Source organism: Vipera ursinii (assembly GCF_947247035.1).
Source record: "Vipera ursinii genome assembly, chromosome: 6".
Lineage (NCBI taxonomy): Eukaryota > Metazoa > Chordata > Lepidosauria > Squamata > Viperidae > Vipera > Vipera ursinii.
Genome location: NC_139515.1, coordinates 4,199,286 through 4,216,643, shown reverse-complemented (window position 1 = coordinate 4,216,643; position 17,358 = coordinate 4,199,286). Strand labels below are relative to the sequence as shown.

Below are 17,358 nucleotides of genomic sequence, written 5' to 3'. Positions count from 1 at the left end.
TTGTTTGAACAGGCCGGCCTGGACTAAGGGGTTGGGTTTATTTTTAACTATTTATTGTTAGGGCTAAATTAATTTAATTTTACTTTTAACTTTTGTACGTTGTATTTTATTGCCCTGTACACCGCCCTGAGTCCTTTGGGAGAAGGGCGGTATAGAAATTCAATTAATAATAATAATAATAATAATAATAATAATAATAATAATAAATAATAATAATATTCTCTCTCTCTCTATATATATATATATACATACGTATTTGTTTTCGTAGATCTACACATACATATGTATGTATATACATACATACATACACAAGTGCGCGCACACACACAAATACACATATTAAGCCATAATATGGTTTATGTTTGGCTCAGTATGAGGTTAGTATAAGCCTGGTTTACTTTTGGCTTAGTATAAAGTTAATTTAGTTAAAGTTAATATATGGAGTGTCTATCTCTCTCTCTCTCTACGTTTCTATGTCTGTCTGTCTATCTGTGCCAGAAAATAAGTGACAATAAACCTTATATCTTAATACAATGTTTCTCAATTTCAGTAGCTTTAAGGGGGGCGGGGGGGAACCTTAATTCCCAGAATTCCCCATCCCGAAGTGCCAGCTGGGGAACCCTGGGAATTAGGGATGTCCCCTCTCCTGCCTGCCCTTAAAGCTACTGAGCTTGAGAAACGTTGACTCAGTGGACCGGGACATTTTTTGGCTTAATGTCTCCACAGAGGCTCAAATGGCCATTTAAGTTTTTAAAATGAGGCGGCGGTGGGGGCGGCGGTGTGTGGGGGGGGCTTCCGTCTTTAAAACGGGCACCTTTCTCCTCTCCTCGCGCCCTGACGACACGTGACGCGAGGAGGCCGGCGACGGGGTTCACACGTGCAGGCGAACCCGCGCGACCTTGGCGCGACCCTCCCCCCCCCTCCCCGGCTCGCCTCGAGGCGGAGAATCGAAAGCAGAAACCCTTCGCTCCTCGACGGCTGCGCATGCGCGCTTTTCCTCCCCCTCCCCACCCGGCACGCGCGCGCGCGCGCGTCACCTGACGCCCTCCCCGCTCCCCCCCCGCCCCCGAGCGACCCTATCCCGTCCAACCAGAAGAACGAAACCCACCCACCCCCCTCTCCGTGCGTGACGTCGACCCCTTCAACTCCGCCCCTCCGTCGCTTTCTCTCGAGCCGGGGGGGTTTTTAAAATAAATAAATAAATAAATAAATAAATAAATAAATAAATAAATAAATAAATAAATAAATAAATAAATAAATAAATAAATAAATAAATAAATCACGGGTCTTCAAACTTGGCCCTTTTATGACTTGTGGACTTCAACTCCCAGAATTCCTCAGCCAGCTTTGCTGGCTGAGGAATTCTGGGAGTTGAAGTCCACCAGTCATAAAAGGGCCAAGTTTGAAGACCCCTGAAAGAAATAAAAAATCACCCAACCCAAACAGACGCGCGAAGGCGTCCCGGGGAGCCGCTCTCCGTGACGTCACTCCCCCCTCCCTTGCCCTCCCTCGCGCGACGGCAGCCAATGAGCGGCGAGAGACGGCGTCCGCCGGCGCCGAGCGACCTCACAGCTCCCCTGCCCGCGCGGGGGGGGGGGAGGAGGGGGGAGGAGCGAGGGAGGAGGCCGCCCAATCGGGGCCCGAGGTCCGGCGTGACGTCAAGGCTCCGCCCCGCGGTCCCGGAGGGTGGGCCAGGCGAGTGGCCGCGGCGGCCGCCTTTTCTCTGCTCGCCTTCGCCGCCTTCGCACCCGGGGGGGCTGCTGCCGGCGGGGCGCGCTTTGGACGCCGTGGCCCTTCAGCCTCCCAGCGGCCCCAGGCAGCATGGAGCGCGCCGCCCTCGGAGCCGAGTTCAACATCCTCCTGGCCACCGACTCCTACAAGGTGGGGGAGGGGGCGAGGGAGGGAGGGAGGGGGGGGTCCCCCCAACCCGGCCTGGCTCTCCTTCCACGCGGGGGGGGACGGGCGCCCAGCAGCAACCTCCTCTCCCCCTTCCCCATCACCGGGGCTGATCTCCGGGTGGGCTGGGGGGGTGGGGGGGTCCCCTGGGCGACCTGTGTGACGGCGGGCAGGGCTTGCTGGCAAGGAGGGGGGGTCTCTCTAAAGACTGGGGAGGAGAGGGGGGTCTCTAAGGGCTGGGGGGCAGGAGGGGGGTCTCTCTAAGGACTGGGGCGGAGGAGGGAGGTCTAAGGACGGGGGAGGAGGGGGGTCTCTCTGAGGAGGGGGGTCTCTCTAAGGATTGGGGGAGAGGAGGGGCGTCTGTCTAAGGACGGGGGGAGGAGGGGGTCTCTCTGAGGAGGGGGGTCTCTAAGGACGGGGGAGAGGAGGGGGGTCTATCTAAGGACGGGGGGAGGAGGGGGGTCTCTAAGGACTGGGGGGAGGAGGAGGGCGGTCTCTCTGAGGAGGGGGGTCTCTAAGGACGGGGGGAGGAGGGGGGGTCTCTCTTAGGAGGGGGGTCTCTAAGGATGGGGGAGGAGGGGGGTCTCTAAGGACTGGGGGGAGGAGGGGGGGTCTCTCTTAGGAGGGGGGTCTCTAAGGACGGGGGAGAGGAGGGGGGTCTCTAAGGACTGGGGGGTCTCTGAGGAGGGGGGTCTCTCTAAAGACTGGGGGGAGGAGGGGGGTCTCTCTTAGGAGGGGGGTCTCTAAGGACTGGGGGCAGGAGGGGGGGTCTCTCTAAGGATGGGGGGGAGGAGGGGGCGCCTGGATCCCTGGCAAGCCAGCTTCTTCTTCCTAAGTCCCCCCCCTTCCTCCCTCTTCCCTGGGTGCCAGGTGGGGAGAGACCCTCCCCTCGGCAGACTTGGAGGGGGGGTTGCGTTGGGGGGGGAAGGCGGGAGACATTGGGGAGCCCTTTGGGGAAGGCTCCGTTGCGGGGGCTCGGGAGGGGTGGACTCAGATGGGAGCAGCATGCAAGCGCCTCTTTTGGGGGGGGGCTGCCATTGCAACCCGACCCCCCCACCCCACTTCCTTTTTGCTGCAAAGATGGAACCTGGGAGCGCTGTTTGCACGTGCTTGACCTAAAGCGGAGTGAGTGCAAGGGCTGCGAGAGGCAAAAGGTGCTTTCTCTCCCCCCTCCCCCCCAATAAAATAAAATAAAATAAAATCTCGCCTTACTCCGGCTGGGAAGTTTCCAAAGGTCGGGAAAGTACGCAGAGAGAGAGAGAGAAGCAAATTGGGCAAGAAATGCGAAGTGAAACTTCGGGTTAGAACAGCGTTTCCCAACCTTAGGAACTTGAAGATGCGTGGACTTCAACTCCCAGGATTCCCCAGCAGCTGGCTGGGGAATTCTGGGAGTTGAAGTCCACGCATCTTCAAGTTCCTAAGGTTGGGAAACGCTGGGTTAGAAACCCAACCTTCTTTCTTTCCTTTGCCGGGAAACCGAAACGTAACATTCTTTTAAAAGCCTTGCACTCCGCTTTTCCTTTCACATCGCTTGGGGTTGTGTGTGTGTGCGTGTGTGCGCAAAGTGAATTTAGCCTTGGAAATTACAGGGCGAATTGCCTGCGAAGAGAATTGGCTGCTAACTCGGATTTTTTTTTGTTCTTTGTTTATCGTTTGCTCTTTTGAAGGCTTTTAAGGAGGGATTTTCGCTTCTTGCTCTCAGGATGGATCAGGATGTCGCCAGTCTCTCGATGGATCTCTCGATGGATTTTTAGAGCTGTAAAAAGTCTCAAAAAGCTGCTAGCCTTTGCAAATTACAGGCGTAGCTTAGCCAAATCAAAACCATTTGGGCTTCCCAGAAATACAACTCTTGGCTTGATTGTGGAAAGACCCGAAAATTGATTTTTAATATTGATAGTGCGGGACTTTTTTTTAAAAAAAAAATTATTAGGATTGGTGATTTGGATCCCCTTATTTAGGCTGTATTTGTGTATTTTATGTGTTGCGTTATAATTACAGTCAGAGTTTATATATTGGACTACCTAGATATTTATTCAGTCACCTGACATGGGAACTGCTTAATGCAGAAATTATTTCATTTATATGTGTGTGCGTGTGTGTATGTATGTGCGTGTGTGTGTATGTACACATACATACACACAGGAGAATCTTATCCAGTTGTGCCAGTCATAAAGTCCCTGAAGCTATGAGTTATACAACATGCAAATCTACAGCTTGAATGCTTCAAAGGAGGCAGGAAAGTTTAGTTTGACTGAGATTGTGGCCAGGACTTAAACTTCTAATGCAGCCTTTCTCAACACTCAATTAGATGTGTTGTGCAAAGGAATAACATCCGTGATCTTTTAGGCAGCATAGAAAGTAGTGGGTATCGTGGTCCCATTGCAGCCAGAGAAAATCAGCTTTTTGGGGTAGCAATTCACTTGGAGCAGTCTTTGAAGTTGGATCTGCTTTATGCACAATCTGGAGCAGAGGTCTTCAAACTTGGCCCTTTTATGACTTGTGGACTTCAACTCCCAGAATTCCTCAGCCAGGCACGCTGGCTGAGGAATTCTGGGAGTTGAAGTCCACAAGTCATAAAAGGGCCAAGTTTGAAGATCCCTGATCTAGAGACAGGTGAACACTTTTAGGGCTAATTAATTTCAGCAGGGAAGAGTTGAACACATATATTCTATTTAAATGAACAGGATGGGAAAAGAAAAATAACAGGAAACAGGAAGGAGGGTGACAGTTGCATACACTGAATTCCAAATGAAATCAGCCTAATTAGGCTAGTTATGTATTACAGCCAGAATCCAAGATCCTGGATTTTGGAAGAAGCTCAGAATTCCTGACACATAAGCTTAAGAGAAACTATATGGGTCTTCTGATTGGATGTTGTTTGGCACTTTCTCAATTTTATAAAATGCAGAGGATAAGTTACATATATTTATTTATTTTATTTATTTATTTATTAAATTTGTATACCGCCCTTCTCCCGAAGGACTCAGGGCGGTGAACAGGGCAATACATATCAAAAACAAGATACAAAAATTAAAAACCATTAAACAAAATGCCCACAAATAAGTTAAAACACATTAAAAGTAGGTTAAAACACCTATATAATTAATAAAGGGTACATCGGCGGCGTTGGGTCTTGCCAACTTTAAAAATTGTGGACTTCAGCTCCCAGAATTCCCGAGGCAACTGGGAATTTTGGGAGCTGAAGTCCACAAGTCTTAAAAGTTGCCAAGATTGGACACCCCTGGTTTACCTTGTTTATTATGACTATAGATCCTTGTTTTTTTTGTTCTTTATGAATAAAATGCACTTTGGCCTACTTTAGCCTATCTGCGGTGTCATAATTCCAGTGAATAAATTCAGAATTTATCTGGTAGTTAGAACTACCTGCTTAATTATTGTTTTGCGCCGCCTCATTTCTGCAGTCTTGCAGTTCTGCAGTTTTCTGAAAACAATTGTATAAGAGAGGACTTGGGAAAATGAAAAATGAATCTTGCTCAGCAAGGCGAATTTACCAGTTTTTTGGGAATACTGTAACGGGGGGGAAAAATAGGTGAGGGAATTTGTTGGCCGGTGAAAACATACAGCTTAATGAGTGCTTAATTTTGAACTGGATTTTTTTTTCTGGCAAGGAATCTGAAAAATGCAAATCTGCCGCAAAATGTGATATTCTTATATTGTAAATTTAAAATTAATATACAGCGTAGTGTGCATTTCTGCATCTTCCTGCTCTAAATTTATGTCCTGTGAATGTTTGGGCTACAGTAACCAATCTTACCCCAACCATGACAGCTGGGGATGATGGGAGCAGTAACCAATCACATTTGAAAAAAACGCTGAATAGATAAGTCTGAAGTGAAGATGTTATAGAGTCCAGATAGTCCTCAACTTACAACAGTTCATTGAGCGTCCACTTGAAGCTACAATGGCCCTGAAAAATGTGAACATACGACCCTTTTTCACACTTACGATCATGTTATCAAAATTCAGATGCTTGGCATCTGACTCATGTTTATGACTGTTGTTGTATCCTGGGGGGTCGGCTGTGTGATCCCCTTTTGTGACCCTCTCCCCAAAAAAGTCCAGAGGCAAGCCAGGTTCATTAACAGCTGTGTGACTAGCTTAACAACTGCAGTGATTCACTTAACAACCGTGCCAGGAAAGGTCATAAAACGGGGCACTTTATAACTGTCTCACTTAACAGAAAGTTTTGGCTCAGTTATGTTTGTAAGTCATGGACTATGTGTCTTTCCTTCCTTTAAAATGAAAAGAACATGTTTTTGGCCCCATTAATTTTGGCCTCAGGGAAAGGGCGGTATATAAATGCAATAAAAATTGAAAATTGAAATTGAAATTAACATTCCCTGTTCTTATCCCTGCAGTTGCTTGTGGTTGCAATTGCTTTTTTGACACCCTTTTGTTACACACCCTGAGAAAAGCCACTTTTCAGATGCTAGAATTAAAACATAGACTATTACCAATTTAACAGAGTATAGTAAACATGTGTTTCTTACAGCCTGGATTCGTAAGGAAAAGTCATCTATTTTCCCCGTTACAGGTAATCCTCAACTTAACCACTGCAGCGGAGCCCAAAATTTTAGCTGTGAGTTTTACCACCTTTTCTTGATAACTGATAAGTTGTGCGGTTGTGAAGTTAGTGACATGGTTGTAAAGTGCATCTGGCTTCCCCATTGACTTTGCTTGTCAGGAGGTCGCAAAAGGGGATCACGTGATCTCGGGACACTGTGACCGTCATAAAGGTGAGCCAGTTGCTAAGCCTCTGAATTTTGATCACATGACCCCCAGGGATGCTTGCAATGGTCGTAATTCGTAAACGGCCACAAGTCACTTTCAGTGCCATTGCAACTCTGAACGGTCCCTAAACGAATTGTCGTGAGTTCGAGGACTACCACTACCCCATGTGAGTTTTTAAAAGCAGTTGCTTTTCCCAATAAAGCTTGTTTTTTCTCTGTGGAGTTGCCATAATATACTCTGCAGACTTTTTATTACCTTTGATAGCTTCTGGGGGGGGGGGGGGAAAGTGCTGGTAAATCCACAATACATCGTAGTAGTCCATCGTATTCGATTTTCTTGTAAACGCCCTGCCCCTTCCAAGGTGGATTAAAACTTAAAGCCATTTATAACTGAATAGCCACAGTTCTATCAAAAGAGCCACCATCTGTTATCTGGACAGGTGGTTATGTAAAGAGTATTGAAAAGAAGTGGCAATTTGGCCTATGTTTAGCATGTGTGTATTGTATGTTTAGGTTATTGGAGTAATTTTATATTGATATAAACAGACCTGTGCTTACGACAGCCTGGAATTTAGTCAATTAGTCTCTAGGGCTACAACTCCAGGTTAAATCAGGAACAGTTATCATAAGTTACAACATGATACAAAATACTCAAAATGCCATTCACTCTTTTTGTAGAGAAGACCAAAAAAAATCATTTTTTTCTGCACATCCAACCAGGTAATATTTTCCTGAATGTTAAATCTAAAGGGAAGAATAGAAAGGGGGTCAACAAAATAAAGGCATATTTTTCATTAACTCATTCTCACATTTGGAGATTATGGAGGCTAGTGGCTATTTTTTTTAATAGCTTTCGAACACTGTCTAGCCCAGTTTTTAAAAGGGATGTCTGAAGTAAGCTTTAAATAACATTTACATGCAGACAGGGGTTGGTAGCTGCATAGAACTGTCTTCCCCCCCCCTCCCGCCACCCCAAAGGTATTTAAATCAGATTGATTGGAAATATGGACCAATCTCTAGCTTTGTTTTAAATAGAGAAACATATATTGACAAGAAGACAAAATCTCCAGGAGAAAACCATAATACGGCATTAGATATTAGGTTAGATTTTGGAATTAAATACCTATTTGAAAATGTTTTGATTTTTTTTTAAGTTCTCAAATAGTTTGTCTATTTGCAAATTTGCAGTCAAAAGGGATAAATCAGAATAAAAGCAATTCATTAAAAACAAATACTGGGAGAGTTAATATTTTGGGGACAGCTGATATGAAAAGAGAGGTGCTAATTTTTTTTAAAAAAAACTATTTTTAAAACACTTCCCAGCCAAAGATGCATAAAACCTATCCGCCTTGGGGCCTCAATATGCTATCTCAAGAAAGGAGGTAATTATATAGGCAGCTGGCATTTTACAGACAGAGAGGCAGCTGATGGGAATCACACATTCACACTGCACAATGTTGATACTTAGGACCAGTGTGATGCTCCTAAGTAATAATAATGGCAACGTGACATGTATCAAACAGTCCAAAAACAGCACCCTTTGTTAATGCTGCATTTTAAAACTTTGAGTAACGTAGTTAGAGAGTAACCCATCTTTTCTATTTTAGATGCTACCAATTTTGTATCTGAAGTAAATGTGTACAACACTGTCATTTGCATTCTGTATGTTTTATACGACCTTTAAGGATTTTTAGACCTAAGAACCGGATTAATTGTATTTTCCCTATTTTAATGTTGTACCTTATCAAATGTTCTCTTGCAGTGTTGGAAATGCAAACACTACTACACCATTTTGCTGGTGTATCAGAAAGAGAGGGTGAAACTGACCAGGCTAATTCATTCATTGCTCAGGCTGACAGAAATGCAAAAGTAAAATTAAATTAAAAAATAAAAATAAAAGCATAAGTGGTGAAAAGGAAATTTTGACTTTTAAAGGTCTTTTAAATCTGCAGCTTTAGTTTTTCAGGTAAGGGAAATAAAAAATGCTTTTGCCTTGAAAATGTCAGAATACGTAATTTCCCTTGAGACCATGTCATCACATAGACATTCTGAGTAAAGAAAAAAGGAGGTTTGGAGTTTAGGGAATGATTATGTTTAAACAAAATGTGCCAATATAGAAGATTATTGGAATCATTTACTGGAAAAAGTCTTGGTCAAATTGTGAGTCAAAAAGTGATTTTTTTTTAAATTAAGCACTTTTTGTAATATTTGTTCAGGTTTAAATACAGTCATGTTACGATTGAGACCAAACATTCTATTATTCACTTATTGTAGCAAAGCTGCTATCACTAATATTTGTGTCCTATTGTAGAAAATAAGATTTTATTTGCATCTTTTTGTTCTTTACATCTACTGTTGCTATATGGTCTTGTCAAAAAGCACCATGTATGGGAGAGATTGAAGAGTGTTTTTTTTTAATTGACAAGGCACAGATTTGGAGATTCATAGTTCAAATAAAAAACATGGGTACATTGCATGATAATATAAGCACGTCTTTTTCCATCCAGTAGATTATTTCTGAGCAAAACATAGGCTTAACCTGTGCTTGAATGCAATTTTTTTTTTGTCTTAAAAGCATGCTGCTGCTTGCTGCTGCTAATAAATCTAATTGCAAAGCTGCAGAGTGAAAATTAATCGTGACTATCACATTTCACATTTATCTGGAATCCTGGTCAGTTTCACTTCTCAGTTGTGGCAAGGATTGTTTTTGATGGCTGTTGTGTATAAGAAACAGTAACAAATCTTTGTCGGGAATAAAATGGGAAAGAAGAATGAATGCTCCCAAAGAGCCAGCCTACAATTGAAATGGAGCAATGGATGTTCCTTGCTTCTAAAATTGGGGAGATTTGAGCCGCTTCAAATTTGTCAAGCCCTGAGAATGAAAGTGATCCTTGGGGGAAAAAAATATGCTTGTAGCACCATGGTTTAATTTTAAAATCCACCCCCCTTCTTACGGACTGAAATGTTTTCTTAATCCGATTTATCTTATTGTAGGTGACACATTACAAACAATATCCACCCAATACAAGCAAAGTTTATTCCTACTTTGAATGTCGCGAAAAGAAGACGGAGAACTCCAAATTAAGGAAAGTCAAATATGAGGAAACAGTTTTTTACGGGTTGCAGTACATACTTAACAAATACTTACAAGGTACTTATTTTTTCCCCCTCCTGGATTTTCAAATGCCATTTTTCCATATTGTCGCTGTCGTTCCCCGTTGTAATTTCTCTACCATTTGTGGAATAAGAATAATTTTTGAAATGTCTTAAATTGGGCTTGTATTAAGTCATAAAAGTATCCTTGAATACGCTGCACTTATTTTATCCTGAATTAATTGCTTATATAAATAGAAGATCTGGATTCAGTTATGTCTTAGCTTTTTAATGTTTATTCGTTCTTTATAATAACAGTTCCTAAAGTTTGAGGAACAGCTTATTCCAGAGTCAAGGCTCTTAACCAGATATATTAATTCTTCATACCTGCAGAACACACTTTTTGTGTTTAAGTTATGTCGTTTTATAGTGCAGGTTAGTCCTTGAGTTACAACAGTTCATTTAGTGACTGTTCAAAGTTACAACAGTATTGAAAAAAGTGACTTACGACCGTTTTTCACACTTATGACTGTTGCATCATCCCCAGGATCAGGTGATCAAAATTTGGAGGATTGGCAACCGACTCATATTTAAGACGGTTGCAGCGTCCGGGGTGGTGGTCATGTGATCTCATTTTGCGACATTCTGACGAGCAAAGTCAACGGGGAAGCCAGATTTACTTAACAGCCTTGTTACTAACTTAACAACTGCAATGATTCATTTAACAACCGTGGTAAGAAAGGTTGTAAAATGGGGGGCAAAGCTCACTTAACAAAATGTCTCACGCAACAACATACATTTTGGGTATGTTCAGCTACTGGAATATTTGAGAAACAATGAACCAAACTATTTTTCATTTTATGTAAAGAAGTTTGGAGGAAAAATGTTTGATATGGAAAAGTACAAATTCATAGTACTTCGATTGTGATATGTTGACATTTAGGTTTAAAAATGAGTTTTGTTTCCAAAGTCCAATTTGGATGCAAGGGACGTTTTGTTGGAGGAACCGTGCTGATTTTATTCTTTTGTCTTTTAAGACTTAAGTGGGACAATGAATTTGTGTGCAGGATAAAGACTACAAGCATGTAATAAATAAAATATGGCTGTTATACTTCCATTTGCTGAAATGTAGCATGGGAGTGTAAGATGCTTGAAGATCCTAATTTCAGGAGATATTTTTTTTTAAAAGTCAAAACTAAGAAGACATGTCTGAATTCCTTCATGTTTGTAAATTTTATGGTCAATCTCCAGTAATCCATTTTTGAACAACATGGTTGAGTGTGTGGTGGAATTTCAGTTCCAGCTATTTCTAGATTGGGTATGATTACAAAATTAATTTTAATTGAACATCAGCCCTAGCTAGCTGTGGAACAGAGATCCTTTTTGTCATGTTAGGGCAGGGGTAGGCAACCTTGGCCCTTTTATGACTCGTGGACTTCAACTCCCAGAATTCCTGAGCCAGCACAGCTCAGCTTGGAAACCTCTCCCTTTCCCCTCAGCGTGGCTGACTCAGGGATTCTGGGAGTTGAAGTCCACAAGTCATAAAGCAGCCTAGGCCAGGGGTAGGCAACCTTGGCTCTTTTATGACTCGTGGACTTCAACTCCCAGAATTCCTGAGCCAGCACGGCTCAGCTTGGAAACCTCTCCCTTTCCCCTCAGCGTGGCTGGCTCAGGAATTCTGGGAGTTGAAGTCATAAAAGAGTCATAAAAGAGCCAAGGTTGCTCACCCCTGGGCTTGGCTGTGCCAGGATCAAAATTAGAAATGTTCATTATTAAGTCAGCCAATTTTTTTTTTGTAGCTATTGATGCAGTTGATAGCTGCTTGCTGAATGGAGTTTGGAGACACCATAAAATGATATCTCTTCTTATTCCTGCAACTGTTCCAGGAAGTAAAATTAAAAGGATTTCTGTTCCATCATCTTGTCTGTGCTTCATGTGTCTCCTATCTTATCTTCTGTACTATGTAATATTTAAACTATATTACTAATTGAGGTCATTCAAGAGTCTGGCTATTTATTGTGTACCTATTATGCTACTAATGGGCAATTATACAGTTAAGCCATTTGGATGCTGCATCAGTGATTAATTATATTGATAGAATTGTTACGATTGAAGATTGCTTTTAAGCCGATAGAAAAGAAGAACAGCCTTTCTTGATTCTATTGTATTCTCTTAGGAAAACGTTTAACTGAAATCTGCATGTCATATTTTTTCCAAGGGTGCTAAGTGCATTTATCTCTGAAGCTGGCTTTAAATACATCCTCTTTTAAGCACTGAAAAGTCTTTAAAAGGGCTTGGAAACTTTAGCGAGGTGAAAATACATACATGGTCAGTTGTATGCCGAATCTGACTTGTATGTTACAGGTTTCATGGATTGCCATTCTATTAATTGGATATTTTTTCAACAGGGGAATTAAATAAGCATATATGCTTGCCGAAGTCTGAAGTTTTCGAATAGGAGAACTTATAAGATAAGATAGATAAGATAACCTTTATGGTTATTTTTTACTGTGGGCACACTGGCACACATTAAAAATGAAATTCTGTGGCCTGCTCTCTAAAGTGTACAGATACATAAACATGCTATATACATATGTATGTACCTACCCCTTATAAGGTAAAGGTTCCCCCTCGCATGCGTGCTAGTCGTTTCCAACTCTAGGGGGCGGTGCTCATCTTCATTTCAAAGCCAAAGAGCCAGCGCTTGTCCGAGGACGTCTCCGTGGTCATGTGGCCGGCATGACTAGACACCAAAGGCGCACGGAACGCTGTTACCTTCCCACCGTAGTGGTCCCTATTTTTCTACTTGCATTTTTACGCGCTTTCGAACTGCTAGGTTGGCAGAAGCTGGGACAAGTAACAGGCGATCACTCTGCTATGCGGCACTCGGGATTCGACCCGCCAAAAGCGTCCTAACCCACTGAGCCACCGCATCCCTACCTACCCCTTATAAATAAATGTAAATATTAATCACTGCCCATCTTGAATACATAACAGAAAGAGGAATCTTGAGAGTTCACAAGGTTGGTGCACTTAGCATGGATTTAAAAATGGCCCTTATTAAAGATCAAAATCTAAAAATCCTTGTACTTTTACTGGCTACCTGCCAGCAGATAGATATTTCTACTTAGGGCTTCAGCCCTATGAGCTAGTTATTATGGTCATTCTAAATGATGCACACAGTTTTAAGAGTTGAATTGTTTTTGTTGCTGGATATTGTACTGTTAGCTGCCTTAAACATCAGTAGGGAATGAATACTCTAAAGAAACTCCTCAGATTAAAAAAAAACTTGGACAAATAGGACTTGCTGTCAATTGTCTTGTTTGCTAAAAGGTATGTGTGGCTTCCTAATTTATCGCTGCAGCTGCTCCAAAAGCAGCAGTAGCAGAAGTGATAATATATATATTTAATATATTAATTAAATTTAAAACTTTAAAAATATATGTATTTTTTTTTAAAAAAATGATATATTACATTGCATCTGGGTTATTTCCAGTTTACATGTAGTCCTTAAGTTGCGATGACAATTGAGCCCCAGATTTCTGTTGCTAAGCAAGATAATTGTGAATTTTGCCCCATTTTGCTACCTTTCTGGCCACAGTTGTTAAATGAATCGCCGTACTAACCAGCTTGTTAAACTAGTAACGCAGTTGTTAAGTGAGTGTAGCTTCCCCATTGACTTTGTTTGTCAGAAGGTTGCAAAAGATGACCACATGACCCCGGGACACTGCAGCTGTCATAAATACGAGTCAGTTGCCAAGCGTCTGGATTTTGATCACATGATCATGGGCGATGGTGCAACGGTCGCAAGTGTGAAAAACAGTCCTGTTGTGATTCCTCGCCAGCCGGTGGATCCTGCAGCTGAGTCTGAGGAATCAGAGGAGGAGGAGGAGGGGCCTGGAGTGACATTAGAGTCAGAGGAAGGCTCTGAGGAGCTCCAAGACTTACAGTCGGATGAGGAGCCTGGCCCCTCTACTCACCCTCAGGCTGAGACACAGCTGTGCTGGGAGCCTGAGTTTGACAGCGATGAGGAACACAGCTGGGAAATATCCCGTATGTACGAAAGCACAGGCTAGAGAAGCGAGTAGGACAGAGGAATGCAATGGGGTGGCTCCAAAGGCAACAGAGAAGGCATTAGGAAGCCACGCCTGGGCTGAATTCTAAAAGGGAAGTATGGGAAGTGCTGGTTGCTGAAGACAGCTGTTCGTGTTGAGGATCGAGTTTCTGTGGACTGTGTTTGTTTGCCTTAGACCTTGACTCATAATAATACAAGCAGTTGGTTTTTCTTGTGGTTCCTGCCTGTTTCTTGGAAGAGGGGTTTCTCCTTGGACTCACGTAGGCTGGAACAGAACAGGTCCTAAGTCACTTTTTTCAGTGCCATTGGAGCTTTGTTCACTAAACAAACTGTTGTAAATCAAGGACTATTTATATCATTTCCACCTCAGTCTGCAGAAGGCCTGAATCCGAAGAACAGGTTAAGATTGGGATACATAATCACTTGTAACAAATCATAATAAATGGAGAAGAAGCCATTGGTGATACCATCCAGAAGAGCTACACACATTAAACATTGTCTTCTAGACCAGGGGTCTCTGGACTGGTACCGGGCCACGGCACACCAGCAACCGGTCCACACAAACAAGCAAAGCCCTATCCATGGTATGCAGGAGAGCAGACAAAACCACAAGCTCTCCGTTCTTTGGGAAAACGTCTCCACGTTATCGGTCCCTGTTGCCCAAAAGGTTGGGGACCTCTGCTCTGGAACACAATAACGTATATTGTCGAACCCATAACTCGTGCCTGAAACGGGCCTTCTTTGAGTATATAATAAAGTTTTGAACTGTTTCATAGGCAAAGTGGTAACCAAAGAGAAAATACAGGTAGCCAAAGAAGTGTACAGGGAACATTTTCAAGACGACGTCTTCAACGAAACAGGATGGAACTATATTCTTGAGGTAAAAACGAATTAATATTTACGTTGAGTAAAACTTTGTGTCCCTCGGCAGACAGGCACTTATTAAAAAGAAGGTTCTCTGTGAAACTGCCAGAGGTTATCTTTTGGTTTGATAGGGTCTGTGGAGATTCTCAGTCATCCAGGTCATAGTTACCCCAAAGTAACCTTTTTCTGGAGGCAACTGGACTTTGTTTTTTTTCTTTGAAGACGTTTCGCTTCTCATCCAAGAAGCATCTTCAGCTCTGATGTTGTTAACCTACTTGGGATAATGAACCATCTGCAAGAAAACCGCCAAGCTCAGAGAGCACCAAGGACCCCTCCGAGCTGAAGAAGCTTCTGGTATGAGAAGTGAAATGTCTTCAAAGAAAAACATGAAAGTCCAGCATCTTTGGGACAGTTTGACAAGGCTGTGAGATGCTTTTTTTTTTTTAAAGGAAAGTTCATGGAGTAAAGCAGTGTGCTTCCCGTGTGGCAAATGTGAATTTAAAAGTCACATTTTAAATTAAAATTAAACTTTTTAAAGCAAGATTTTGAATAGGTTAAGTTGAATATGGTGGCCAATTGTCCACATGAAATAAGACTTCTAAAATAGTCTGTGGAGATTCTCAGTCATGCAGATCATGGCTGTCCCAAAGGCGCTTTTTCAATACTGGACTTTCTTGGTTTTTCCTTGAAGACGTTTCGCTTCTCATCCAAGAAGCTTCTTCAGTTCTGATTGAGGGGTCCTTGGTGCTCTCTGAGCTTGGCAGTTTCCTTGCAGATGTTTCATTATCCCAAGTAGGTAACAACATCAGTGCACTCATGACATGATGTTACCTAGTTTAGGTAATTAAATGCAAGAAAGCCACCAAGGTCAGAGAGCACCAAGGACCCTCGTATCAATCCTAAACTAGAAATATTTCCCTTTATTGGTAACAGTTCGGACTGAACTGAAGAAGCTTCTTGGATGAGAAGCAAAACACCTTCAAGGAAAAACCAATTCCAGTTGCCTCTTGCAAAAGTACCTTTGGGACTTCTAAAATACTTTTTTAATATTTGTTCTGTGAATAAAGTTCTCTTGGTAATTTATATGTGACTTTCAAGCATGGGAAGTTAGTTCTAGCTCTAATATGGTCCTTAAAATTGGATGTTCTGGATTTTTTCCCCTGCTACGTCATAAACCTATTTATTTCTTTTTAGGAAGTTTGTCTTCCTTGGGGAAATCATCATTTTGTTTCCAAAGTAGCATTCTGTTCATACCAAAAATATGTCACTAGTTTGGCTAAAACAATATTTAAAAAATGGCAATTGAAAAGATGACATTATTATTCAACATTCTTTCAAGCAAACCAGGGAAATCTGTAGCAGTATCTTTGAGCATCTAAAAAACTGTTAGGTCAAAATATGTACAGTAGTACTTTGTACTTAACTCATCGAATTTGGTACTCAACGCATTTTGAGGTAACAAATTTGCCCCGCTACTCATTGTTTGTTTCATACTCAACGCACAAGCTAGAACTTGTCCGTGTCAGCTGCCTTGTGACTCACTACATTATTCCTTGTGGGGAAAATTTGTTTGCTACTCATAGTTTTTGGTACTCCTCGCGCCTCCCAGAACCGATGACTACCAAGGTACCACTGTATTTTATCTTAAAGCCTGTTTATTACCCAGCGAAATAGATGGCAGTATTTGAGTGTTTTTAAAATCATCGTTCTGTCGCTCTTTTTACGTCATAGAAGTACGATGGCCGTCTTCCTATTGAAATAAAAGCTGTTCCCGAGGGCTTTGTCATTCCTAGAGGAAACGTACTTTTCACAGTTGAAAACACGGATCCAAACTGTTACTGGCTCACAAACTGGATTGAGGTGGGTAGTGATGCATTTTTAATAGATTAATGGGAACTATGATGGAGGTGTAAAAAAAAATTAAGTTCAAGTTTCCTAAAAAACAAATCTCTAAAAAAGGAGATATTTCCAAAAGTTTCTGTCCAGAGTTTCTGCCCCCATGGCTGGCTGGAGAATTCTGGGAGTTGAAGTCCGCATGCCTTCAAGTTGTCAAAGTGGGGAAACGCTTCCCCTATGTCAGGGGTAGGCAACCTTGGTTCTTTTATGACTCATGGACTTCAACTCCCAGAATTCCTCAGCCAACATGGCTCAGCTTGGAAACCTCTTCCTTTTCCCTCAGCGTGGCTGGCTCAGGAATTCTGGGAGTTGAAGTCCATGAGTCATAAAAGAGCCAAGCTACCGCTGGCTTAGAGTGTAGAAACTAGATCAGATGAATTCCTCCACTCTCTGGACCAATGAATAAAGGTAAAAATATAACATAGAATAACAGGGTTGGAAGGGACCTTGGAGGTCTTCTAGTCCAACCCTCCTGCTCATAACTTTTCAGACAAATGGCTGTCCAATCTCTTCTTAAAAACCTCCGGCGATGGGGCATCCACAACTACTGGAGGCACACAGTTCCACTGGTTAATTGTCCTCAGTGTTAGGAAGTTTCTCCTTAATTCCAGGTTGCTTCTCTCCTTGATCAGTTTCCATCTGTTGCTTCTTGTCTTGCCTTCGGGCGCTTTGGAGAATAGGTTGACCCCCTTCTGCTTTGTGGCAGCCCCTCCAAGCAAGATTTGTGATAAGATCAAAATAAATGCTCTTTATTATGAAATTGCTTTTGTAAAATCAGTAATT

General features: G+C 42.5%; 1 protein-coding gene across 1 annotated transcript in view; it reads left to right on the top strand.

Moving 5' to 3' along the window:
• Positions 1-1,687: 1,687 nt before the first annotated feature.
• Positions 1,688-17,358, top strand: part of NAMPT (nicotinamide phosphoribosyltransferase) — a 31,738-nt gene continuing 16,067 nt past the window's right edge. Inside the window, exons 1-4 of the mRNA XM_083366308.1 lie at positions 1,688-1,881; positions 9,642-9,798; positions 14,592-14,695; positions 16,411-16,539. Of these exons, the coding sequence (XP_083222434.1) occupies positions 1,822-1,881; positions 9,642-9,798; positions 14,592-14,695; positions 16,411-16,539 (450 nt within the window). The 5' untranslated portion in view covers positions 1,688-1,821. The remainder of the gene's footprint in view (positions 1,882-9,641; positions 9,799-14,591; positions 14,696-16,410; positions 16,540-17,358) is intronic.